The sequence below is a fragment of the Dermacentor variabilis genome, chromosome 7 (genome assembly GCF_050947875.1).
Source record: "Dermacentor variabilis isolate Ectoservices chromosome 7, ASM5094787v1, whole genome shotgun sequence".
Classification (NCBI taxonomy): domain Eukaryota; kingdom Metazoa; phylum Arthropoda; class Arachnida; order Ixodida; family Ixodidae; genus Dermacentor; species Dermacentor variabilis.
In genome coordinates, this window is record NC_134574.1 from 27,267,912 (window position 1) to 27,295,483 (window position 27,572).

The 27,572-nt window shown below is 46.9% G+C and overlaps 1 protein-coding gene across 2 annotated transcripts in view; it reads right to left on the minus strand.

The window, feature by feature from the left end:
- Positions 1 to 27,572, minus strand: part of LOC142588989 (uncharacterized) — a 289,540-nt gene that overhangs the window by 30,252 nt on the left and 231,716 nt on the right. For both annotated transcript variants that reach the window (XM_075700785.1, XM_075700784.1), the window contains one exon: positions 14,768 to 14,866. In XM_075700785.1, the coding sequence (XP_075556900.1) occupies positions 14,768 to 14,866 (99 nt within the window). The remainder of the gene's footprint in view (positions 1 to 14,767; positions 14,867 to 27,572) is intronic.

The window sequence follows — 27,572 nt, forward strand, 5'->3', positions numbered from 1 at the left end:
AACCACTCTTTCCCTCAGAAGTGCTGCTCTGGGAGCAACTGTTCTTTTTTTGCGTGACCACGACAACGTCACCCAACCTTGTGAGCCAATACAAGCTACGCCTGAATATAAGACACCTTGCTAATTCACTCTCCTCACGTTGTCGTCATAACCGAAACTTGCCTGCATGCTGACATTCACGATTCCGAAATGGTCCCTCCCTGTTATTTTCTTCTTCGCTCTGATAGGGATAGTCTCAGAGGCAGAGTGGCTATCGCAGTACGGCAGGCTTTCTTTTCGCAAAGAGCAAGTTAGTCCAAATCATCAAAGTGTGTGGGGGAGGGGGGGCACTGTATAGGCCCCCGAATCACCCGTGCTGACAGGCGGTATTTATTGGTTACCAAATGCGTCTACGACTACATAACGAAAATTTGCGATTTCCTTTGCGCCAGGATGATAGTTCATACTAAGGTAATTCTTACCAGCGATTTTAATCTAGCTGATATTGATTGGAGTACGTTGACAGTCGGTAGTGCATATGTTAGTAGTTCTGAACTGCTTTTCAACATTGCGTTTACTTTTTCGTTATCTTAGCTTGCCACAAAGTAAACATGCATTCAAGAGCACGGACTTTCATTCTGGTGTTAACAGCGCAAAACCTAGACTGGACACGAGTCTAAAAAGCTAGGTCGTAGGCCGAGGGGTTGGGTACCGGAAGTTGAGCCTTGCATTAGAATTCATACTAGGGAAGGGTCGGTGATACCCAAAGTTGAAGCAATCAGGGTCCTGGGTTTTGTACTTGAAGCGAACGGATCGAACATTAGAACCATTCAGCGTATTACCAAGAAAACGGAGGAGGCCATAAGACTTATAAGAAGGATCTCTAATAGGCATAGGGGTTTAGGAGAAGAAGGTGCGATGCGCTTAGTTCACGCATTTATTATGTGTCATTTCTCGTATGTGGCAGCTATGCTAAATTGGAATAGGGGGGAGAAAAATAAATTGGACGCATTAATCAGAAAAGCCATCAAGGCTGCGCTTGGTCTGCCTATGACTACGTCAAACGATACGTTGTTACGACTGGGTTTGCATAATACTTTAGATGAAATTGCTGAGGCTCAACGTACCGTACAGAGGGAGCGGTTGCTAGGTACACCAGCGGGTAGGTATATATTACAGTCAATTGAAGAATCGGTGGCTGTGTCGCACGATAGGGCGCCCCTACACGAGTTGAACGTGAACATTAGGGCAAATATCATGGTTCGTCCATTTCCGCGGAATGTGCACCCCGTGCACAATGTAGGGAGGCGGGTCGCGAGAGCTAGGGCTTTGTTGCGAGAGGCAAAGGATCAGGAGGAGGAGTCTGCGTTTGTTGACGCCGCATGGATTAATGGTAAAAATGCTTATTCGGTGGTGGTAGTAGATGGCAAAGGGAGCGTTAGAAATGCTGCTTCCATTTATACCAAAGACCCGGGGGTTGCTGAACAGGTGGCTATTGCTCTAGCACTAATTGATTCTAGAAGAGTTTTGCTGTTTAGCGACTCGCGATCTGCGATTACAGCCTTCTCGAGAGGACTTGTTGCGGAACCGGCTAACAGACTGCTGCAGGGTAGGGATATCACTTCGCATACCGTTACTTGGTTCCCGGCGCACATGGGGACAGTGGAGGGAGCCCCGCGTAACCTCAACGAGGTGGCGCACAGGGAGGCACGAGGATTAGTGTGCCGTGTACTCCCTGAAGGGGCTGGATCTCCCGCTCCTGAGTACAGGGACCAACTGTTAACCTACAACGAAATCACCAAGCACTATTACTTAGGGCGCAGGACATTCCCGTTGCCACATCCTAAATTAAGTAGGCCGCAGGCGGTTACATTAAGGCTTCTGCAGACACGGACGTACCCTAACCCGGTCATCATGAATAAAATTAATCCGGACTGCGGGGTTTCAGTCTATTGTAGTAAGTGTGGGGGTTTGCTCGATTTACAACACATGCTGTGGCGCTGCTTGGCGTTGGCCGGTGATGGTTCTCGAGGTGAACAGTGGTGGCAGCGAATGCTGCACAGTGAAGTGCTGGCGGACCAACTCAGGGCTGTCCAGAGGGCCCGTGTGATGGCAGAGGGGCTCGGCCTCTCTGTACCGACGTGGGAGCGGCCCGCATCAGTCCCAGACTGATCCCTCAGGACCTAAATAAAGTTCTTCATACCATACCATACGAGCCGAGAAGACGACACCACATAGTTTGCGGTGCTGTCTTCTCGTCTCGTGTCCTATCTACGTTTTCCGCTGTTAGCACAAGGATTAAAAAGCAAGAGGGCCGAGCTGCTATTCTAGCTAAATACTTTCATTACTAGACCCGCTGTTTGTCTCTGACCGTCTAACAGCCGACATGACACTCGAAGAGCGAATATCAGAGCATAAACTGCTCCTGCTGAAGGTTACTATCAACGTTAGCGGACTAGTTCGTGAATCACGTGTAGGTGTTGAAAGCTACGATAGAGCTGACTGTGTCAACATCATGAAATAGCGTTAGAAAACTTGTCGATTGAAACTTTTGGTACAGCGAACAATCTAGGACCTAAACTAAAAGACGTAATATGTGGAGGCATTGTGAGCAAACGTTCGTTCCCAGGCGACTGAAACGTACGGAATACAGAAGCACATTGATCACGCGTAGTGGGGTCCACCTCTAAAGAAAGCTACAAAAATGCAAACGAAAAAAAAAACCGAATCCTGATGATGTCAGCCAACTTTCTGATGAGCGAAATAACTGCTGTTCGGAACGCAACGAATGTTTTCTTTTTAACGACACCATGGATAAAACTTATGGCGCTACATATCCAGGCCCGAGGACGACATGAATCAGATCGATATGAATGGAGCTATGATGAAGCTCGCACTCTCGCCAACACATTTAACAGATGCTTTCACTCCGTGTTTAGACGTGCCCCTGCACTTACACAAAGGGAAACTGTGACGGATCCTGCGTTGTCAATGTCTGAAGTAATCATTACTCAAGAAGGAATACCTAACTTACTGCTATAGATTGAGGTTAAAAAATTTTCATGTCCTGACAAAGCTTTGAAACGCTTTTCTTCCGTGTTACGCAGAACAGGTAGCTCTTTTCTTGCATGCAATTTTCGTAGCGTCGCTAGAAACAGCCAGTCTGCCGAAGGACTGGCTACGTGCCAAGATCGTTCCGATTCACAAAGGAGGTAACAAGGTACTGGTAAACTTTTACAGGCCAATCTCTCTGACTAGATGCTGTTCAAAAAAAAAACCTTTTGCAGGAGGGATTCGGCCACTGCCCCAACAAGCAACTCAGGAAATCTCGCTGCCAGTAGGAGACTAATCTGATTATGAAAGCTATGCTGCATTGCATGCTGGCCCGATTTTCGGAGTACAGCATCCAAGCATTGAAACGCGATGCCCCATTTTTACTACTTTTAAGTGAGCAGAGTCAAAATGCAAAAGACCTTTCTTGACTCGTGGGAGGTACTCCCGGTATACATGGTCTGCGCGAAACCTTAGCCTGAGATGGAGGAATTGTGACCCCTCAGTGCTAGGCATTTCATGAGTGAAACTAACACCCGTCCCCGCCAGTTTAAAAAGATCAAAAATACTCTCAAGTTATGTAAGGTCACCTTGTACCTCTAAATGAACGAAAATGTCATCGACGTACCTAAATATTTTAGGAATTTTCCCACCATTCAAAGCAAAGCTGAGCTCCTTGTCAGTATCAACTAAATATATGTCACATAAGATCGCCGCTACCCAAGACCAATTATAACACCTTTCCCTATGTTGCAGAAAAGGCTGCGCGTTAAAAACAAGTGTTAAACTAAGGTGAAACTCTAAAAACGTTAACAAATTGTAAATTGAAAAGCAGGCAGGGATTTGGAAGTCGACTTCGCCATTCTCTTGAATACAATTTCTCGCAACAACTAAGACCTTATCCTGAGGTCTCGAATGAAACAAATCCTCAACGTCAACCAACAAGCCAGAATCCATACCCTTGTTGTGTCTCACAAGTTCAGTGACTTCCGATTTTTTTCGTGCTGAAAGGATCAAGAAGCGCGAGTGACTTTCGGGTTCTTAAAAAATAACATGCTCAAATACTTTTGCGAAGCCCCTCTTCGCACACAATGGTTCTGAAAGGAACAATTTCTTATCTGTTTTTTACAAAAAGAAAGCCTTCAGACTTTAACCATTACTATTTCTGATATCATTAGCAACAACATTCAATTCCAAGCGCTTAAACTTTCAGGGGCTTAGCATTAACCCTCATCGCACTTTTCTCAAGAGGCCGAAAGCTTTTTCCACTGCAGCTTGGGCTTTTTAGTTCAACATACTGTAACAGATACGAAAGGCACGGACAAGAGAAAAGAAGGGAGGACGAAGAGTACGAAGCGTTGGAGAGGCCGAGCTGCGCTACTATCACGCTACGATCATCATCCATCGCCTGTAAATAAAACCATTTCTTCGCAACTCTTCGTAACAGTTGTGGTGGAGGTGCGGGGTAATCGACACCCGAAGACGGAGGCTCAACCAGAAATTCTTCGACGGAGCCGTCGCATTGCTGGACTCCCACCGTATCTACCGGAGCTTAATATGTCCCACGACGCAGACGAACAACGGCCCATTCCAACAGCTGCGCCGACAAGTTCCGTTCTGCAACTGAGAGATGCGCGTCCCTTCGCCGGAAGATCGGACGAAGACGTCGAGGAATGGCTCATCCATTATCACCGGGTGTGTGCCGCCAACAAGTGGAACAGCGCTTCTCAGCTTTCGAACGTCGTGTTCTTCTTAACGGATACTGCGTTGCTGTGGTTCGACAATAACGAGGAAACGTTCACAACATGGGGAAGATTTGTTTCCGAAATCAAAGAGAGATTCGGCGACTCCGCGACGATAAAGAAAAGGGCGGAACAGACGCTACTGCAACGTGCGCAAGTGCCAGGCGAAACCTGCACGACCTATATTGAGGCGGTAATAAAACTGTGTAGGATGGTGGACTCTGGAATGTCTGAGGAAGATAAAGTCGGGCACATCCTGAAAGGAATTGCCGAAGACGTCTATAATTTCCTCATCGCAAAGGACAACCTGGCTTCCGTCACTGACATCATTCGGCATTGTCGTACTTTTGAGCAGCTGAAAACGAGGCGGATCACGCCGAAGTTTGGCAGGCTAGCCAATGTGACAACAGTTGCAAGCGTGGACAGCAACCAGCCCCTCGATCTTGCATCAACGATCAGACAAATAGTTCGGGAAGAGCTCAGCCTTCACGCACAAGCGACACATTCAGGCACTCACAGCTTCCGCCTACCACCAGATTTCGAGTCAAACGTGGCATCCATCGCCCCGTATCCTGCGGCGAGGGGCACCGAGGATTATGAACTCGCGCCCCGACAGCAGCCACGTCTCTACGACAGAGGCGCTACTTATGACGCTCGGCCACAACGAGAGCAGCCGCGTCTTTACCCCCGAGGTCCTGTGACTTCTGTCAGGCCGCGACAAGAAGGGCACCGACCCTACTACAGCGACTTGACTTATGAATGATATTGTCACGTGGTAGTGACGGTGAAGAAAGAAGCAATACGGTGAAACACAAAACTAGCTTTTATTGGGCGAACCTGTGCCCACAAAAACAGGCTACACTTATAGCACAACGATAGCGGCGAACACGGTCGGCGATCGTCGGAAAATCTGCTCAGTGGGTCAAGCGCGTCGGCTTTTATAGAGCAATCGTCGAATGTTCCAGACTAATCGTTCGGACCCGCGTGCCTTCCACAATGTTCTACACCATTCGCGTTACGCGATGGAATCAGATAACACAAGGTTCGGCGACAACAGAAAGCCGGGTAGAAGCATCGATAACTTTCCAGAAACGTCGGATACATGCAGGCGCGTCCCTCGCTGTGCGATTGCATTTGTTAAGCGGCGAAACGTGGTCGCCCGATAAAGATAAGTACACGTGTCAATATGACGGATTTCGGCGAGGCGCAGAGAAACGTTATCCACATGACAACGAACTTTCTCGCCGCCCGCAGCAGCCTAGCATCCGTTTCGAGGAAGATGCTGTGCACCGCGACCCTCCCGTGTGCTACAACTGCGGTTCCACAGGCCATATAGCACGGTATTGTCGCCAAGGCCGTCAATCACGAAGGACACCACCAATGTTCTCGCCACCCAGAAACCGTACTTCATATGACTTGCGGACGACCGATTCCCTTCCAATGGACCACTTCCTACACGAGACCAGACGCAGCGATTCGCCAACTTCTGAGCGGGGTTTGACGCCGCCAAATAATCATCCCCGTCGCTCTCCGTCCCCTCGACGCCGTTCTTCGTCACCGCCGCCGGGAAACTAGCATCCGCGGCCAATGGAGGTGAGGTCGCCGGACGGTCTTTGCCAGAAATTCCTCTGCCTGTTGGGATGCTCAAAAACACTGTGTCTGTGATGAGCCTCGCTCTCAAGAAGCGTCTAGGCCACAAAGTTATGTTTTCTTGGAACGACGGTATTACTTTTCGTGTAGTGGGCGGCGAGTGGCTTCATCCCCTTGGTGTTTGTGCTGTGAGTGTTTTGTTGGCTGGGAAAGTTTTTGTGTCGTAATTCGTTGTTCTTGCTCGTTGTTCGCACGATGTTATTCTTGGTATTGATTATCTTGAACAGTGCGGCGCTTCCGTGGACTGTGGTTGTGGCGAAATATCATTGAACAAGTTAATTATAACAACAGATTCCGAACAAAGCTCGCGTGGCGAACACAGGGACATAGACACACTCAGTGTTCTTGATGAAGTGATTGCACCATCGTGGTGCCTGACGCCCGTTCGTGTTTCTGCAACTACTGTTGACGCTGATTGTGTTGATCTTGTAGTTAGGCCTCTCCGCATAAACTGTGCTAAAAAGATATACTTGTGCCCTGCTCTGTCGTGTGCATGACGAAAGGAGTCAACACATTGTGGGCGCTGAACTGTACCGCCACGCCGGTTGTCCTACCTCGCGGTATGAAAATCGCTCTCTTCGATGAAGCCGCATGTAACTCAATGGCGGCCCTAACTACGGACGTCTCTACAGCTTGCTCTCCTTGCGATAGTAGCCATTTTGAAGAGCTAATGCTTGGCATGATCAGCAAGGCTCTCGGTACGTCGGAACGGCAAGCACTGGTACATGTCCTTGCCAGGCATGAGGCTGCATTCGACTTCACGCATAGAGATGCACCCCTTCATTTGCCGTCGTCCCGCGCTCGTCACAGAATAGATACCGGCTCCGCACACCCCATCCGCCAGCAGCCCTACCGAGTGTCATCCCCCGAGCGAAAGGTTATTGCACAACAAGTCAAGGAGATGATGGACAAAGGTGTCGTTCAAGAGTCGTCTAGTCCATGGGCAGCCCCAGTAATCCTGGTCAGAAAAAAAGATGGCTCCTGGAGATTCTGCGTGGATTACAGACATCTAAACGCAGTGACGAAGAAGGATGTCTATCCACTACCGCGAACAGATGACGTCATTGATTGCTTACACGCTGCTTCGTACTTCTCAACACTTGATTTGCGATCGGGGTGTTGGCAAATACCGATGGACCCTGCCGACAAGGAAAAGACCGCTTTCGTGACTCCAGATGGCCTATTCGAATTTAATGTTATGCCTTTTGGCCTTTGCAATGCTCCTGCCACCTTCGAAAGATTCATGGTCACAGTACTACGTGGTCTGAAGTGGCAGATATGCATGTGTTACCTCGATGATGTTGTAATCTTTGGCCGCACGTTTGACGAACATAATGAACGCCTCAGCCTTGTTCTCTACTGCATCGAGAAAGCTGGACTGGTTCTAAACTCAAAGTAATGTCGCTTTGGCGAACGTCAAACACCGGTCCTGGGGCACTTAGTTGACAAGGATGGCGTCAGACCCGATCCTCGTAAGATTGAAGTGGTGAGCTCCTTCAAACCACCGCAGTCAGCACGAGAACTCCGCTCATTCATTGGCCTATGATCATATTTTCGTCGTTTTGTTCCCAGGTTTGCCGACATCGTTTACCCGTTGACAAGTATTTTGCGACAAAATGCATCCTTCAATTGGACACCGGAGTGTGACGCATCATTTTCTCAACTGAAGTTTATACTAACGTCAGCACCGCTCTTGCGTCACTTCGATCCGTCTTGCCCAACTGAAGTTCACACTGATGCTAGTGGAATTGGGATAGGAGCGGTGCTTGTACAACGTCACAGTGGCGCAGAACATGTAGTCGCATATGCCAGCCGTTGCCTGAGCAAATCTGAACGGAATTATACGGTTACGGAACAGGAATGTCTTGCAGCTGTTTTCGCCATACAGAAGTTTCGGTGTTATCTTTACGATAGACCATTTAAGATTATCACCGACCATCATTCTTTATGCGTGATCCCTCTGGTTGCCTCGCACGTTGGGCACTGCGCCTCCAAAAATACGACTTTGTGGTGTCGTACAAGAGTGGCCGTCGTCACGCTGACGCGGACTGCCTCTCTCGGATTCCTCTTGCGGCTACCGACTGCGATGCTGAGAATTTTGACGACTGTCTCGCTGCTGTTACTTCTACGTTCCCTGACGCGGCAGACTTTCAGCGAGAACAACGGAGTGATGTTACCCTCGATCCGCTTTTTGTCGCCGCCCGTACTTCTCAAGGCAGCGGTCGCTTTACCGTCCGTGATAAATTACTCTACAAAACTAATTATTCCGGGCATGGAGCGCGTTTTCTGCTTGTTGTCCCGCAGAGCCTTCGCTCCGACGTTCTACGCACCATGTATGACGATGTGACATCCGGCCATTTCGGTTTCGTACGAACGCTACACTGCACGCAGGAGCGCTTTTACTGGCCCAAGATGTACGAAACAACCAAGCGCTATGTCGCTAGTTGTGAACCGTGCCAATGTCACAAGCGACCGACCACCGCAGCCCCTGGTCCCCTTCGGCCATTGACACCATCCAACACGCCATTCGAGCAAGTAGGCATTGACCTTTTGGGTCCATTCCCGTTATCTAGCAACTAGAACCGTCGGATAATTGTCTGCGTAGACCATCTTACACGGTATGCAGAAACTGCCGCCATACCGTCTTCCACCGCCGCTTGCGTGGCGGTCTTCCTGTTGCGTTCCGTGGTCCTTCGTCATGGTCCACCACGTGTCATCATCAGCGACCGTGGTCGCCAGTTCACTGCTGATACCATTGAAGAGCTACTTCGTTTGTGCACTTCCCAGTTCCGTCATTCCACGCCGTATCATCCACAGACCAATGGCCTCGTTGAAAGGACGAACATAACGCTGACCAACATGCTTGCCATGTACGTCTCCTCCAATCATAGGAACTGGGACGACGTGCTGCCTTTCACCACTTACGCATACAACACGGCGAAACACGAAACCACGAACTATAGCCCATTTTATCTCCTCTATGCCAGGTTACCGCGAAGCCCTTCGGACACTTTCTTACCGTTTGTTCTGCACAGTGACGATTCTGTATCGAAGACTTTGTGTCTCGCCGAAGAAGCGCGTCGAATAGCTCGTCTTCGTACTCTGGCCTCGCAAAGTCGTTCGAAAGAGCGATACGACAACCGTCACGTACAAGTATCGTTGGAAAAAGGTGACTTGGTCCTTCTTTGGACACCGCAAAGCGTGGATTGTGCCAAAAGTTATTGTCTCAATATGCAGGCCCATTTGTAGTTGTGGACCGCCTGAGCGAACTCACTTACGTCATCGCTCGCCTACTGTGCAACGGTCGGCGATCAAGCAGAACTCAGCTGAGTCACATTGCTCGCCTGAAGCCTTTCTACCCTGCTTGTGCATCCTGACTCGCCCCACGGGCTTCGTCGGCTTGCGGGGAAATGTAACAGATACGAAAGGCACGGACAAGAGAAAAGAAGGGAGGAAGAAGAGGACGAAGCGTTGGAGAGGCCGAGCTGCGCTACTATCACGCTACGATCATCATCCATCGCCTGTAAATAAAACCATTTCTTCGCAACTCTTCGTAACAATACGTTTAGGTATCACAAGAAACCTGCATTCCTTGCCCGCTTGTAGGAGAAAGAAACTGTCCTGCCTGAAGTAGTTCACCACAGTCTCCAACTTTTTATCCCCACCCCAGAGTGGTCCTTGAAGGGCACATCTTTTTGGGCAGTCTACACCATCAAACAGTTCCTTGTACGTCTCACTTCACCTTGAGTTCAGTTCAGTTCAGTTCAGTTTATCGTCCTTAAAGACCCTCGGAGGGGGTATTACATAAGGGGTGGGTTTAACATAAGTTCCACATTTGGTACACTTCATAAGTTATATTCAATGTGATCAATCACACGCTGTAGGAATGAAGACGGGCAAGTGATGCTAACAATGTCGGCAGGAAGGCCGTTCCAGTCTTTAGCTGCTCGAGGAATGAATGAGGCGGAAAAATGAGTGGTTCGGGCACGCGGCCGTGCGACTTGCTGCGGATGACTGGTGCGGTGAGAGATGCGTGCCGCAGGAACAATGTATGGTGCATGATGAAGGGTACTGAAAAAGAACTTGTGATAGAGCTCAAGACTAGCAATGCGTCGGCGATTAGATAGTAATGTTAGTCCGGATTGTGTTTTAAGTGCGGAAATACTGACATCATATGAATATTGTGAGTGAATGAACCTAGTAGCGCGGTTCTGAACAGATTCAAGTGAGGTGATAAGATATGTTTGGTGCGGGCTCCAGATGGCAGATGCATATTCAAGTTTTGCCCGAACACGGGACTTGTAGGCAAGCAGTTTTACGTTTTGAGGTGCCAGGCGGAGATTACGTTTTAAAAAACCTAGTCTTTTATTGGCAGATGATATGATGTTAGAAATATGTTTATGCCAGGACAGATCATTGCATACAGTGACACCTAGGTATTTATAGGACTCTGCTAGTTCGAGAGGCATGCTTCTAATTTGGTTGGGAACTACTAGGGGATTACTGCTACAAGTGAAAGACATAACTTTAGATTTTTGTACATTAAGTTTCATTAACCAATCGTCACACCATGTTAGTATGTTGGTGAGGTCTTTCTGTAGGGCTGTTTGATTGCTGGTGTTACGTACAGTTCGATAAATGACACAATCATCGGCGAACATTCGGATATTAGAGGACAGATGTGAAGGTAAGTCATTAATACATATTAAAAATAATAGAGGGCCAAGAACCGATCCTTGAGGGACGCCTGATGTTACTGGTACAGGGTTAGATAGATGATTATTTATAATGACAGATTGGGAGCGGTTGCTAAGAAATTCAATGATCCAATTCAAAACATCAGGATGCACATTAAGTCTTGTAAGTTTCAATATTAGACGTTGATGAGGAACTTTATCGAAGGCCTTAGAGAAATCCAGGAAAATTGCGTCAGTCTGTATGTTACTGTCAAGGTTAATGTGAACATCCTGCAGGAAAATGGCCAGCTGTGTTTCACAGGAGAAACCTTTGCGGAATCCGTGCTGGGCGGGATGGAAAAAGTGATTCAAGTCAAGAAAATTCATGTTAAGAGAGTAGATGACATGCTCCATGATTTTGCAGGGGACCCTTGTTAGGGAGATGGGGCGGTAGTTAAGAGGCGAGTTTCTGTTACCTGATTTGTGAACTGGAACGACCTTCCCAATTTTCCAGTCATCTGGAATGAAACCTGAAGAAAGAGAGTGGGCAAATATCAAGGACAAATAGGCTGCAGAAATAAGCTTAGTGTTTTTTAAAATTTTTGGGTTAATCTCGTCTATGCCGGAAGATGATGAACACTTGATTTTGTCAATGATCGCACAAATACCGTCTGTATTGAAAGCAATGGCTGGCATTGACGAGTTTATACTAAGTGATGACGAAATGGGAGGCGCATTAGATTTGTTAGATTAGATTAGTTAGCTAAAGGTTAATTCCAATAAGATCATCTTGGGGACGAAAGGCGAGTTTGGGTCCCTTATTCAGGGTATGGGACATATTTTCGGGCAAGGTGACGTCCCTCAGTACCACGACAGGATTTTGTTCTGTGAAATCCTTCTTTTTCTCAGTGACCTTGAGCAGGGAAGCCAGTACAACGCGCTATTTGATTTCCGTCTTCTGAGATGCTATCCGCCTGTTGACACGCATTTTAGCCAAAGCAAACCCTCCTGGTATTGTTGCGCAGCAAACAAAACGTAAACAATCTTGGGATAACCGAACCTGACGCCCTAACTCCCATTTTAAGAATCTTGCACAACCTAATGAGATGACCCAAAAAAGGCGTCACCACTCCAAAAAGCGCACCACCTTCCTTTGGAATGATGCCTTTGCGAACACAAAAGGCGTAAATCCTCGTACGGGTGGCAGCAACAGCGATATAGTCGATAAAAACTTCGGGGAGTAAAGACTGAGAAAACGCATAGAAAGAAGGGCCCAATGTACTAGAAGTATACTTCAAAAGAACCGTCTGTTGGGCCAGTTGGTCTAACATCGTAAATTCGAAATACAGCGCAAGAAAATACACATGCACATAAAGAAGGCACGAAAGACTGCCACCAAGCGCTACTACCAACTGTTTATTCCAATCAACACACCCACCGATTTTATAAAGTGAGCCACGCGCAAGTGTTACACCCCCTATCCCATGTGAATGTGATAAACATAACTACAAACTAGAAAGGTAAACAATATCGCTGCCTGCTTTAGACAGTAGCAATCAAGAAGTCAAGTTCGGCACTGTGCAAACGTAAAGATGCTTCGCTCACAGGGATAGGTGGATTCTGGTGGATATGGAATGCTTCTAAAGCCACTCGAACCATGTGGTATACAGACATGCCTAAGATAGTAGTCTAAAAACAGTGCCTCGCAACCACACACGATGTTATGGGCAACCAAACGGGCATATATGTCCTCTTTTTTCTTAACTGTCAGCGCATGCTTCCTGAACCAGTCATTTATGAATCATTCTGTTTGGCCGATTTACTCTTTTTCACACTTCCAAGGGAAGTGAATCTACCACTCCTGTCGCACAGCCTACGTGGGGGTGTCTATGTCTGATTTTGCAACCTCGCTTGCTGTCAGTGCAAATCCGAGGGGAATCCTGGAAAGCTTATTAGGAGCCGTGAAGGCCACAGGAACACGGTGATTCGCTGGCATATGCGAAAAATGCATGTCTAAGAAAAATACGGCTGATATCTAGACTGGAAAATGATATGAGGAATGAACATTCAAAATGCTCTACGAAGATGCGATAAACTATACCTGTGTTCCTGGCAGGGGTGCTACTTCTTCACCAGAGCCCTTGGATCGAAAGTGCCTGGAAGCATGCGCTCTTCGAAACGGTACCATCGTAACAGTGGCCTCTGAAGGGAGATCGTGTTACATAATTCTTGGGCTGAAAATATTTACTGTGGGGGCTTCCTTCAAAAAAGTTGAAATTCACTTTGTTTTAAATATTGGTTGCATACCGAAAAGAAATTTCTTAATGAAGAGGTATTTAAGCTAGGGCAAACTTCCTTTTCCTTTAGGAATCTACTTCCCGACACTCCAGTAAAACGTGGAGGACGGTTACGCTCTCTTCACGTCTAACACTGTTGGGTAGTTCAGCGCAAGACGAATGGTAAGAATGGGTGCCATATGTATGCCCTATTCTCAGTCAACAAAAGAGGACATCACATCGTCGTCAATGGTGACCGCTTCTTACGTGGAGCTTATATAATAATGACACGTGGATGTGTTTGCCTTTTATGGGTGAGCGCTTTTCACTGTCTAACGAATGTTATCGCTCTGAGCGAGACGCGGCCACATGTATTGGAGGTTTCTCAAATGTTATCGATAGTTTTGTTGTTACCAAAGCTTGCGTAATCTGGCTGCATATGCGACGTGAATTGCATAGATTTTTCGGGAAGACACGCGGGCACCACCGATTACTCTGGAACCTTCAATGACTCGTGTATAAAAGCAGACGCGCTTGACGGGCCGATCAGATTTTCGACAATTGCCGACTGTGTTCGCCGCTATCGCCGTTCGTTGAATGTAGCCTGCTTTGGAGGGCAGAAGTTCGGCCAATAAACGCTACATTCGTCATTAGCAGTCTTGCTGCTTTCTTCACCGTCTCTACTACGTGACAATATTTTCGTGTGCCACTAGTGTTGACAATGGCTGCTGAATTTTTTATGTAAAAATGGATTTAGGTACGTGGTTGAAATAGCAATTGACGGATTGCTAGCTTTTGTTGTTATGGAAAAAGCCACTTCATCCGCAAAGACACTGTACTCAATGCTCATGTGGACAGGCACCCAGCACCATAACACGGTGCTTATATCATAGGAAGCCAACAAACACTGATACCGAGGACAACATAGGGGAATAACTTGTGCTTAATAAAACGAAATAAAGAAAGGATAAATTAATGGAAATGTAAGTGGATGAAAAAAACTTAAAGCGGGTGGGGAACGATCCCACAACCTTGGCGTTTCTCGTGCGATACTCTACCAATTGAGCTACCGCGGCGCCGTCTACACATCCACTTTCTTGGGTATTTATTTTTCCAGTATAACCCCAGCAGAGCACCCAAAAAGATCACGTTCTTGTGACGCCTGCGGCAGAAAGGATGTTCCGCGTCCGCTGCGAAGGTTTGGGAGAGGTGGCGCTGGCGAACACCGGTGCATATATATATATATATATATATATATATATATATATATATATATATATATATATATATATATATATATATATATATATATATATATATATATATATATATATATATATATGCGTGCGTTTAAAATAGGTGAAAAAACGCAAACTGCAAACTGCACACTTACCACCAGACGTGCTGTAGTGTCCTGTGATAAGGCACTTTGGATTAGCGAACAGAACTGGTATGTCCTCCTCGCGTTTAAAATCAAACCACCCAGGAGCACCTGCGCAGAATTAAGAGGTTAGTAATTAGTTTTGTCAGTGTTGTACATTTTATTGAAACTGTGTGATCAATACATCAAAGAAATGTTGATAAAGCGGTGACGCAATGAAGCATCATACAGGGTTCGCTTCTGGTTCTTCTTCATATTTGTGCATACCAGCATGATATTACTGATAGTTGTCTTTAAACTGGAGCGTAAACAGCTTAGTAAATTTGCATTTCTCTTCGAAATAAGAAAAGAATAAAGTTATGTTTGAAGAGAACACTGCAACTACAATTCAAAATGATTCCTCCTCATTGTAGCTGACAGCGAAAGATCTACTAGAGAAGAGAAATCACATATAGTATTAGGCCGAGCCGGAGCTCTAAACCCAACAGAAAACATTAAGCCGGAACTGAACCAGAAGTAAAAGCAATATTCTTAGAACGTGCCCGAAAAGCAGCGCCAGTAGATCAGTAGGCTCGGTGGCACCGCCGGCAGACGATGCTAAAGTTCGTGCTTTTCTTTGTCAGTTGTTCTGCAGAAGTACGCAGGTCAAGCGATGGCACACTGCGGTCACCCTTGGATTGCTGCTGTTCAACAATCCTCTATCAATCCGTGATCCGTTAGGAGGACAATCGTCCGATTGTCCTCCTAACACCTTTGCGGACGCCTTCAGGTCACATGGAAAATAATGTAAGCTGTATTTCGAGCAGACGCTCCCACTGGCTTGTCAGCGCTACCGGCAACGTCGTAAAATCCTAGAACAGCTGCACTGGCAAATGAGTGGGCCCGGCGGCACCATCCGGTGCGCGGTGCTATATTTGGTGCGCTTCCCTGTCCAGGGTAATGAAAAGTTGCCGTTTACCAAGTTTGTAAAAACTAGTTGTGTAGGCTTTATGGTGCCGCTGAGCCCACAGTGTCTGCTATCTTATTGTTGTGAGTCGTTCTGTTTTGTCCACTTACTGTTGCAACTTGGCGGTGATGTCGTGGAAAATTCCGGTCCGGATAAGCTAGGGTAAACCTTCGAAATGGTCTCTGCAACTAAAGCATCGCAGATTTTTTCAAAAGTTGGAGTGCAGAGTATGCAGCCTATGATATTAGAAGTGGAAACAGCGCTGTCTTCACTAAGGTAGTATCGAGAAAACGTTGACGAGTGCGTAACAATAGGCAGCGCATTACGTACAGAGGGCCACCAAATTAACAAAAAGACAACTGATTTAGAGAACCACAGTAGCCGAAATATTATCATTATGTACGGTTTGAAGGAAAGTGCTCGCGAAGATAGCGCATCACTGAAACAGAGTTTTAAATAACGTCATCAAAGGCAATTTGGGCATCGAAGTACGTTCAGATGTGCGTGTTCACCAAATTGGCCTAAAAGTCGAGAAAGTCAGGTAATATTACGATTTTACACAAAAGTTGTCAGTCTTGCCAAATAATTTTATGTTGAAAGGCAGTAATTTATCTATATCGGAATATTGCTCTGTGGATGTTCGCGAAAAGCGCAGAATGTTATAGCAATCTGCCAAATACAAACATACCACCAGCGAAAACGTAACTTTGGTATTTGAGAAACTTAAGATGAACAACGAGCTGTGCGTATGGGATGATCAAGACAGTAAGCGAGTCCCGGTAAGACATGGACAGTGATACATTGTTAGGCGTAGCAATGTTACGCCCGCCTGATGTACGGAAGCTGTTGCACTGCTCTCGTTACTGTTTTAATGTCCGTAGCGTTATTAACAAAGCTTATAAATTAAAAGAAATTTTGCTGCTGTATTTTTCGGATGTTGTTAGAATTACTGAAGCTTGGCTCCACTTAGAAAATAATGACTCAGAATTTGCGCCATTCTCATATACACTAATGCTCCCTGATCGAACGGGCGCGGAGGTGGAGTAGCTATCGCGGTAATCTCCTACTTTTCCAGCCCTAAACTGGCATAGTAAACCAGGAGAGGACCTGGTGTTCAGTGAACGTCAAAGTTTATTCACCTTTAACAGCAGCTATCTACAGACTCCCAGGAGCGCCAGAGGAATATTTGTCACAAGTGGATGATTACTTACACAGCAAAAAAATTCGCGTACTAAGATGCTAATAACAGGTGATTTTAACTTATCTGACTTTAACATGGGGAGAGATCACTGTTGGTGCAAGAAAAGAACAGCTCTGAATGACTATTATGTATAATGTTTAGTTTTTCATTATCTCAGAATGTGAAAGAAGAGACACGTGTGCAGGAAAGCACTTCCTCAATGCTGGATCTGGCTCTCGTGTCTGGATCATTATCAACGGACATTAACACCGAAGAAGGTATCTCAGATCATAAAATGCTGGTGCTGACAGTTGGTAAGTTAGACGTAAACATTATACGTAGCAACAAAACTCCGCGTATCTCAATTAAGGACTGTAATCGAGCTGCTGGTGAGAGTATAATAGACTATTTAGATAAGGTAATACATATCTCTGGTCTCCCGAGCGCCAGTGTTAACGAACTATGGTCAAAATTCAAAGAATCAGTTCGACATTGCGAAGAAAGGATTGCACCACCAACGCTTAAAAAAAGTAGGCGGAGGTTCCCTTGGATGACGCGCAGTATAGTGACCTTAAATAGAAACTGAAAATGGAGAGGAACAAGAATAACCGCTAAGATATAGCAGAGCTCTCGCGAAATCTGTAGTTAGAAATTAAACACGCAAGGAATAACTTCTTTTCAAATGCATTAATGAGCATTATGAAAAATGAACCGCAAATGTTATATAAATATTTATTGAAACCAGAGGGCAGTGTTAGTAGGTTACAAATAGCTGCATCAGTAGTCAGAAACAAACACATTGTAGCTAACACATTCAGCAATTATATTGAATCGGCGTTAACACGTTCATCACCTCAAGCATAGGTTTGGCTGAGGCTGATGTCTCTATGCCAGAAATTTTTATGACTGAGTTAGGTGGGTTAAACTAACTTTTACAAATTGATACCAGAATGTCACCGGGTCCTCGCAATATATGCAATACATTTTTCAGACGATACGCACAAAAGTTAACTCCGTTCTTGTACAATGTATTTACTGAGTCACTCAGAGCAGCTAGACTTCCTGCCGACTGGTTATGCGCAAAACTGACCCTCATTCATAAAGTATAAAATAAAATTGTAGAATAACGCTGGCCCATATCACTAACAAGTTACTGTTGCAAACTGATGGAGCACTTCATTAGCAAACCAGTCATGACTTATTTAGAACAAAATAACTTGTTATATCCAACCAAACGCTGATTCAGACAAGGAATATTGACAGTAACCAAATTTTAAGAGATAACAAGACTTCGTTTCAGTAATCGATTCCCGATTCCAAACTGATGCTATACTTATTGATTTCTCGAAGGCACACCATCGCATAACACATTTTAAATAACTTGAGAAGCTTACGTTCATTTACATAGGCTTAAACCTAATAATATGGATTAGTGCCTATTTGTCGTATCGTACAGAATTTGTCACCATTAATAACAGTAAATCAGATTTGCTTGACGTTCAGCCAGGTTCGTCGCAGGGGTCAATATTAGGGCCATTATCGTTTCTTGTATATGTTACTGATGTCGCCACTTGCGCTAAGGATGGGGCAAAAGTAAGGTTATTTGCCAACGATCTCGTGGTGTAGAGCTGTGTACACGGCGCAGATGACCAGAAGTAACTGAACTCGTCGCCAGAGAAAATCGCTAGATGGTGCAATATGTGGGATATGGAAATTAACATTAATAAATGAAAATGCATGAATATAGGCCATAAGAAGTCGTTGATTACATTAGATTATACATTGATAGCTTCTACTATAAATCAAATATAAGGTGTAACATATTTGGGTATAACCATTACACGTACGCTAAAGTGGTACACTCATATTGAACAGATATGCGCAAAATCATTTAGAAGACTCGGGTTGTTGTGACGGAAGTTGGCTGGATCACTTGCTCTTGTCAAGCTGAAAGCCTACGAAACACGAGTGCGACTATTGCTCGAGTACGGTAGTATAGCTTCGAACCCTCATCAGATATTCCTTGCAGATAGGTTGGAAGGTATCCAAAATAAAACACTAGGGATCATTTATTCTAAGTATTCTCACCACAATAGACTGAGTGCTCTTCCGAATGTAGCTGGAATACTCACACTTGCTTGTCGACGCCGTATGGCCGCGATGAAGTTCATTTATATGCTTTATCATGACTCCGTTTGCATAGATAAAAGCCAAGACTTCACCCCGTACCCATTCCAGTAGAAACATCGACGATAAGCTCCTGAGGCCATAGTTGAGAAGCTGCTACACATTCAAATTCTTTTTTTTTTTCCGAGGTCTATAGAGATATGGAACGCGTTGCCGTGGGATATTGTCCAAACGGACTATGTTGACAACTTTGTGGCTAACGTGGAATCTGACTTCCCCGCACAATAAATATATTGATATGTACTGATTTATTTGAATGTTTTGTAAGCATGATAGTAACCACATGTATATTGTCACAATTTGGTGCGCATTTTTTTCGTGAACAAGACATAATAATTTTTTGTACATGTTTTTGTTAATGCAAATGCGTGTACCACATGCACTTATGTGTGCAATTTATATAGCACTTCCTCTTACAGCTTGTGCAAGGCCGACAGTCTTTTTCAAATAAATAAACCCGAAACGAACATCCGAAAATGGTTTCCGGATGAACACAATACGGTTCGTTCATGTAGCGACAACTATACCCATGTAGGTAAGCGATTCTTTAAAATAGGAACACGTGCGCTTATTTATCCTTTTCCTGGGGCCGCATTTCTCCCGCTAGCAACTTAATGTTATAGCTCGAGGCAAGACGCACCTGCATGATTCAAAACTTACGCGAATCTTATCGCTGATTCTATCTGTTCTGTATGTTCTCGCCGAACCTTGTATAATCAGAATGTGTGCATGACTACAATTGTGTAGTGCTTTCTGGAAGAGATGTGAACACCAGCGATTACGCTGGAGGCTTCGACGACTCATCTATAAAAGCCGACGCTCTTCACCCGCTGATCAGATTTCGGCGATCCCGACTCTGCTGTTCGCTGCCATTGGGCTTTGAGTGTAGCCTGTTTTGTGGGCACAGGTTCACCCAATAAATAATTAGCTTAGTGATACACAGCCTTGCTATAATATGTTTTCAATGTCACTAGAACGTGACATTGTTTACTTTTTCATTCGCCTGAACCTGATAGCACATTGTTGCCAGTCATGAGTTGCGTTTTCTGCAAAACTTGGGATATAACGTCAATATATACGGTAAGCTAGGCCGAGACACTTGCTCTATTGAATTCGGCCACGCACGTTATATTACGCCATCGACACGAGATTTAAAGACCTCAGCGGGATCACTAATTCTGTCGAAGGTACCGTTTAGCCTCTAGATTCGCTCGCTACTGCGGCTAAACCATATAACGCACACATCAGCATAGAAATGGGTAAACGGGATTGTGTCCTCAAGAAAGGAAGTTTGCAAAAATTGCTGGTTCTCCTGTAATCGAGAATAGATGTAAGCATGAAAAGGCAACCGGTACAGCAGATTTTTTTGGTGGTGACACTAGCTACAATCTTAAAATGGGTATAGTGCATGTTCACAACGGCACACACCACCATACCAGATCGCACCACGCCATACTGTGCACTGGTCCATATAGACTGGCTGTGAAAAGTGCAGGACTGGCTTTGTTAGCGAAACACGCTTTAAAGATGGATAACAGCGCAAGTACAGCAGAGGGGAAAGAAGAGCGAACAGAGCACTTAGCACTCTGTTCTCTCTTCTGTGCTCTCTGCTGTCCTTGCGCTGTTATTCAAGTTTTAAATCCATATATACATTGCTCAGGTAGCCGAATAAAACCGGATGACGGAGGCAGGACAGGCAGCCAAAAGCTCCAGGCAGCGAAATACCCAGGGAAACTGAGCGCACTGCCCAGCTACAGCAACAAAAGCGCCTGAAGGAGGCGCGACCAAGGGCCTCAGCAAGTGCCGATTCTTGCTCAGTGATGTCGAAGCAAGCGGTCACGTGTTAGGTGGCCACTGAGCAAAGGTCTGGCTTCACGGAGCGTTCGCTTGCCAAGGCAGGCTGCGAGACGTAATGCTCTATCCTTACTTTTCCCTTTTGCCACGAAGGCAAAGCAGCGCTCGGCGCAGCAGCTCGGCGAGCGCTTTTGATCCGCAGTACACTTCATTTGCCCGGAATTTAAGTGTATAGTGTACTGTATCAGTCTTTTGGAAGGTGGCTATTGGAAATGACAAAAAAGCTTCAGCATCCGAGAAGTTACAACTTGAGTGATATTAGGAACAAAGAGGAAGAGCTAAAGAAGCAATATTTTTGTAAATCCTTTGGGAGCAACTAGCTTATGTAATGCAGTCCTGTACAAAGGTTGGGGGAATCTCATTTTGCCCTCGCAACTGGCCCGGGTGTTCTCGTCCGAGAGCACGGATCACAGCTGTGGCTTTTGGCTCAATGTCACTTGACTGTCATCGACAACGGGAGCTGAGAGCAATTTATGCTTGAAATATTTGTTTCAGCAGCATGCCTTCTTTTAACGATAGCACTCACTCAGCAAGGATTGTCATCCTTTAAGTACTTAGCAATAACAGATGTAAACCACACTAGAAATCTGCTTGGTTGCATGCCACGGTGCAAGGCACGTTTGGCACCTCCAAGAAGAGTGGAACGCCTTTAAATTTATCCAAATTATTCTCTGTGCCCAATGTTTCTGCATTCGAGTTTATATTGCGATGGCAATTGTATGGACACTCCGGAACATTTCTGTCGTCGGCGTTGGCGTGAGGTTCCGTATGAGTCAAAGCGTATCAGGGTAAGCCGGAGAACGGGGTTAAATCTCGCGTGCACGAGTGAGGAACGCGACCCGGATGCGTGCCCTGTGCTGCCGCGCGCGAGGAAGAGGGGTCAGGCGGTTGCTAGGTTGCCCTGATGTCCTCCTCGTCCAGCGCTCCGTACAATGTGGAGACAACCGCGGCGTCTGGTACGGTGTTGCCACGCTGATGGTCACCGTAATACACACCTCTGGCAACTCCGTAGGGACGCGTTGCCGGCACTCGTGTTTCTTGAAAGTGACCTGCGAAGTGGAAAAAGTGCCCGCTCGTGCGGGCCTCTTTTTCAAAGCGGTGTGCCATGCTTGCAGAGTGCACGTAGTTCGGGTAGCTTCGTATGCGCTGTGCTGTCGGCGTTTCGTTAGCGTTGAAGCAATAGATGCAGGAAAGTTAATTCGCTTGCTTAAGCCGCAATTCCTCATTCCAGAATTCTGACAGCGAGTTTCCGTGCTCATCGATCGAGATGTTTTAATTTTTTACCTCTGCGCGCGTGACAAAGTGCTGTTTAATTTAGTTAAAACCCGTTGGCAGACTTATATCCATTATCCATTATCCATTATTAGCCATTATAGAATGTGTAAGCGCTACTTAACAACGACGTGTAAAGAAGCAGGCACACAAAGACAGTGCTGTCTCTGTGTGCCTATATCATTCTACGTACTCGCTGAGTCACCCTTACACATTCTATCATTGTTAATTTAGTAAGTAAGCGAATGTTTACCAGTTGTTACGGCCGATAGAACTACTATGCTTACTTCGTAGAGCTATCTGCTAATTTGCTATCGCAATCGGTGTTTCACCGTGCGGGAGGAACTGTAATTTTTTTCAGCACGAGACTTCGCTCGAAGTGCCGACACAGAAGAATGATAGCTACGGTGTTTCACATGAAATTTTCTTGATCAATGGACATTACATTGGGGAGCACATATGCGCGTTCCTGCTGCCGCTGGGAGGCCCACGGCCTGTTGTCACTGTATGCTGTCCTGGGAGGGGAATGCATCTTTTGCGTGCAGTAAACGCGCATCATACAGCCTGCTGTAGCCGCAGCTGCAAATCCCGTGGGAACGCTCGGAACTGTAGGGTTTTACGAGCTTCTAGTGTCATGGGAACGCTCCAGTAGGTTTTTCATTTAAATCTGGGGTGCTATGCAGGATGCGCCGAGTTTTGCGAAACTCGGGATCTTCACGAGCTCTGGCGACACCCGAAGAAAGAAGCACAAATGGTACCGAGACACAGTTTATCTTTCGACAAGCCTCCAGCTTCATTGGTTTATCTAGATTCATTCTGCATGGCTATCATTCCTTGGGCGTTGCCTTCTGTGCGGTCGACAAACAGGGACGCACGTGATCATACCGTCGGTGCATGGTCGTGCCTTCTTTCACTGGTTTGTCGTTCCACCGAGTGCATTACATGCACAAGCAAGTTATAAAAAATGCACTTAGTACAATATTATTGGTTACTTTAACCTGATTTAGAAGCATTTTAAAGCTTACAAGATGTACACTGAATGTGTATTAGACTAATATGTAATTTAGTACGCTTCGCATTAAACCACGAGGGAACGCTTAGGTGGCGTCATCACATCAATTCACCGGGCGAGCATGGCGGCTAAACATCGAAGAGGCCCAGTGTAAACAAACTCGTACAACGAGCTTGCAGTGCGCGACGTGGTGATCAGGCTCGACGATGACCACTATTTCTTGGATAGTTCTGTTCCTCCGTGAGCAATCTTTCCGTGCACCCCGTAAGACTGCTAATAGCTTAGGCGATATTACAGATCGCAACGCGCACCTAATGTACACGGCACAATCCTGAACAAAACCCTTATCCGGTGCTGCTTCTGTGAGTGCGCTGAGTTCCTCCACTCTGCGTGACTGCGAGCGTCACGAATATTACATAGTGTGTGCAAAAGGAAGAAAGCCTATATAGCTACGATGCGACAAGGAGGTGGCCCCGACGATGGATCTCGCTACCAACACAGTGAAGGAGACATCGAGAAACTGCAGATAAGTACATTTCTACTGTTTCATATTTAGCATAATAAAAGTGCACGGATTAGGTCACCTTTAAAAATGCATTGACAACCAATGAGTGTTCGTGCTTTTACATGCACGTGGGCCCGCGAAAATATGGAAAAGATGAAGGTAACCTTCACTAACTTGGTGAGATAACATAAATTCATGAGTGACATGAAAACATGAGTAGCTTTATCCAGGTGAAATATCAATAGCAGGTACTGATATAAGGCAGGAAACTTGTACAAAAATGTCATGGGTTGAACAGCACATGGAAGGCATTACCCAATCGTGATCGCCACGTTACCGATATCCTTGAAAAATTTTAGAATCATTGCATTCTACCGGTTATGCAATATGGGACATAAACCTGGAGGTTAACAAAGAAACTTGAGAAGTCGAGGACTGTCCAGAAAGCGAAGTAACAAAAATTGTTGGAGATAGCATTAAGGCAGAAAGACAGTGGCGTAGTAAACCGTGGCAACTGATATGTTTGTTGAGATTAAGAAAAAAAAATGAAATCGGAAGGCAGGCCATGCACGTCTTCAATCACTTATTGCCAATTCATAAAAGGTGATTACATAAGCGTGAGAGAATGGATGTCAAGGAGAGAGAACTGCAGCCGAGGATGGTAGAAGATTGCGTAATGGGACAAAAATATGATGTTTGTAGGCATAGGATGCAATCAGCTCATGTAAGACGGGATTGTAGGGAGAGGCATTTGTTTTGTAGCGAACAAAAATAGGCTTGTGGTGCTGACAGTAGACTTGTGAAGGTGCAGGGACACCTCAGCTGCTGGCTGTGATGTGTGGTGCGCGACACGGTGCGGTGTTCGGGACCGTCGAGAGCAGACGACGCTGAGTGCACGCGCGCCGAGCTGGAAGGAGGAAAAACGACGACGCCGAAGAGCGCCCGGCACGTGAACGCGCGGCGCAGGAAAAACAACAAAGGAAAAAAGCAACCAATTAGAAAAGACCACGGGGCGTCGGGCAGCCAATCAGTAAATGCCAAATCGGCCAGACCACGACAAAAAGCGTGGTGCGCTGGCAGAACGGGGGGCGACACGCAAGAGGACACGCAGGGAGACGCCGGGGAGACGCCAGGATCGTCCCAGGAAACGACGGCAGGAGGAGGTCAACCACCGGAGCGGGCGTTGAAGACGGGCCGTCGGGTTCCGGTCCCGAGCCCACCAGGACTTCACCCGCCCGGGGCCTCCTGCCAACCTGTTCCTGTGCGTCGCCCGTCTACCTGAGCGTGCCGTCAGCTCCTCGAGGCCGGTGAGCTTCTGCGCCAGTGGGCAAGACGAGAACAGTCGGGCTTCGGGCCCGAGTTCTACGCCAGCTGCCCGGCCAGAACGCCACCCCCGTCTGCCGTGCCGCCTGCTGCCCGAGGCCGGCGTTCGAGCTTCCGTGCCCGTGGGCGAGAGGGGAGCAGTCGGGCTACGGGCCCGAGCTCTCTGCCCGGCCAGAACGCCGCCGCCGTCCACTCCTGCTACCCAGCCGCCAGCGTTACCTCGCCTCGCCAGAGCTGGCGCGCTCCCGGCGCCCGGTCAGTCAGCCTACGCCACAACCTTTGGTGAGACCAGCGCCACCCCTTCTGCCAGCTTGTCGCCGCGTTGCCGTGTCGAGACTGCGACGCGTCCCCGCCCTCGTGGCAAGCCCGAACTCGCACCCTCGTTAACCTCGTGCAAGCCCTATAAGAGCGTTCCTTACCGCAATGTTTTTTTGAGTGTGTATTTCAAGCATGTTTTCTGTTTCTTTTTATTTGCTTTATGCTTCTTTTGTGTGTGATTAAAAGTCTTTGTGTGTGTGTCCAAACCAACGGCTTCGTCCTCAATTGGGTTCTCGGAGGCTCCGCCTAAGAGAACCGCTAAAACATTGAGAACACGAACCTTTGCCCATAAGTGGGTCATCACAAATTGGCGTCCGCGACAGGACAAAGCCGTTCGTTTGGATCCTTCTTCTAGAGGTTAGGAACTATGGCTAACACAAGAGACTTGTTAGCGTTAGCCGAACGCATGGGCCTAGAAGGTGTGGAGTTGAGGGCATGGCTGAACGAGCAGGAAACGCGTGCGCGAGAAGAACGGGCAGCGGAACGCGAGGCGAAAAAGCAGGAGCTTATATTAGAGGAGAGAAACTTACAGTTACGACTTAAAGTCGCGGAAGCTGAGGGCAATCGTGGCGAGACGAGCCAACGGCAGCTAGAATTGGAGGAGCGAACGCTTCAGTTGCGCCTCCAAATGGCGGCAACGGACGCTGCAAGGACAGCTGACCGAGGACCAGGAGGGAGTGCCCCATTCAGCGTGAATCCTCACAGTTTGATGCCGGGATTCAACGAAAGCCGGGACGACTTGGACGCCTATTTAAAAAGGTTTGAAAGCGTCGCCACCGGACAAGAATGGCCTAGAGAAAAATGGGCCACAGCTCTAAGTTTATGCTTGAGCGGAGAAGCTCTGAAAGTCTTTGGACGTCTGTCTCCAGAAGACTCCCTCGACTACGATAAAGCCAAGTTGGCGTTGCTCCAGCGTTTTCGGTTTACGGCGGAAGGCTACCGGGAGAAGTTCCGACAGAGCAAACCCCAAGATGGCGAAACTGGAAAGCCGTACGCAACTAGGCTACTGAGTTTCTTTGATCGGTGGGTGGAAATGTCCAAAACCGAAAAAGAGTATGTGGCACTTCGCAACCTAGTGGTGACGGAACAGTTTCTGAACAACTGTCATCATCGGTTAGGACTCTTCCTGCGCGAGAAGAGCTACCGCCATCTAGATGACATGGCCGAAGCTGCCGATAATTTCCTAGAGGCTCAGAGGCAGCCCAATCTGTTAGTGTTCCGGCAGAAATCGGAAGGCAGTAACCCTGCGGAGAAAACCGGAAGCCCATCTGAGAGAGTTCCAATGCGATGCTTCGTATGTGGAAAACTGGGGCACGGGGCATCAGACTGCCGATCTAAGCAGAGGCAACCGTTCTGCGGGTATTGCCGTAAGCCCGGGCATGATGTCAAAGCCTGCACCAAGAAAAATGATCCCCCAAGGACGTCTTGCCTATTGTCGCCAGAAGAGCGCCTGGAAGGGTCAAGCGCAGCAGTCGTTGAACAAGACGTAGTTAGCACGGTGAAGACTCCCACGAGGAAGGTGGCACGCAAGATGCCAGTGCTAAAGGGCTTCGTCTTCGGACAGACCGCGTTAGTCTTGCGAGATACGGGGAGTAACACGCTGGTCGTGCGTCGTTCCCTCGTACCAGACAAGGCTTTAACAGGTAACACCGCCAAGCTGGTCCTGGCGGATGGCAGCAGCATTGAAATTCCCGAGGCCAAGGTTGAAATTAATTCACCTTATTTTTCTGGTACAGCGATTGCAAAGTGTATGACAGCTCCTCTATACGATGTTATTATCGGAAATGTACCAGGCTCACGAGAACCTCATGATCCAGATAAAACCTGGACAAAAAGACTGAGGAAGCCCATCGAAGATGGTATAGCAAGTCTGAAAAGAACCAAGGGAAAAGACAATTCCCCGGATGCTTGGCTGGTCGGCATCAAGGGCCGAGACCAACGGCCGAAAACATCCACTATCAATATCAGCGCCTTGAAAATAACCAGGCAGGACCTTGCCACGGCCCAGAACGAAGATAAGACCTTAAAGTCTTGCAGGAACAAAGTGGGTCAAGTGTTCCAAGGCAAAAGATTGGCATCCTACTCATTCGAAGTAGTAAAGGGAGTGCTGCGTCGTCATTACCGGCTACCCTCGGGCAAAATGACTGAACAAGTGGTAGTACCACAAGGATTACGCCGCCAAGTGCTCGCTTTGGCACACGAAAACCTTAGGTCAGGGCA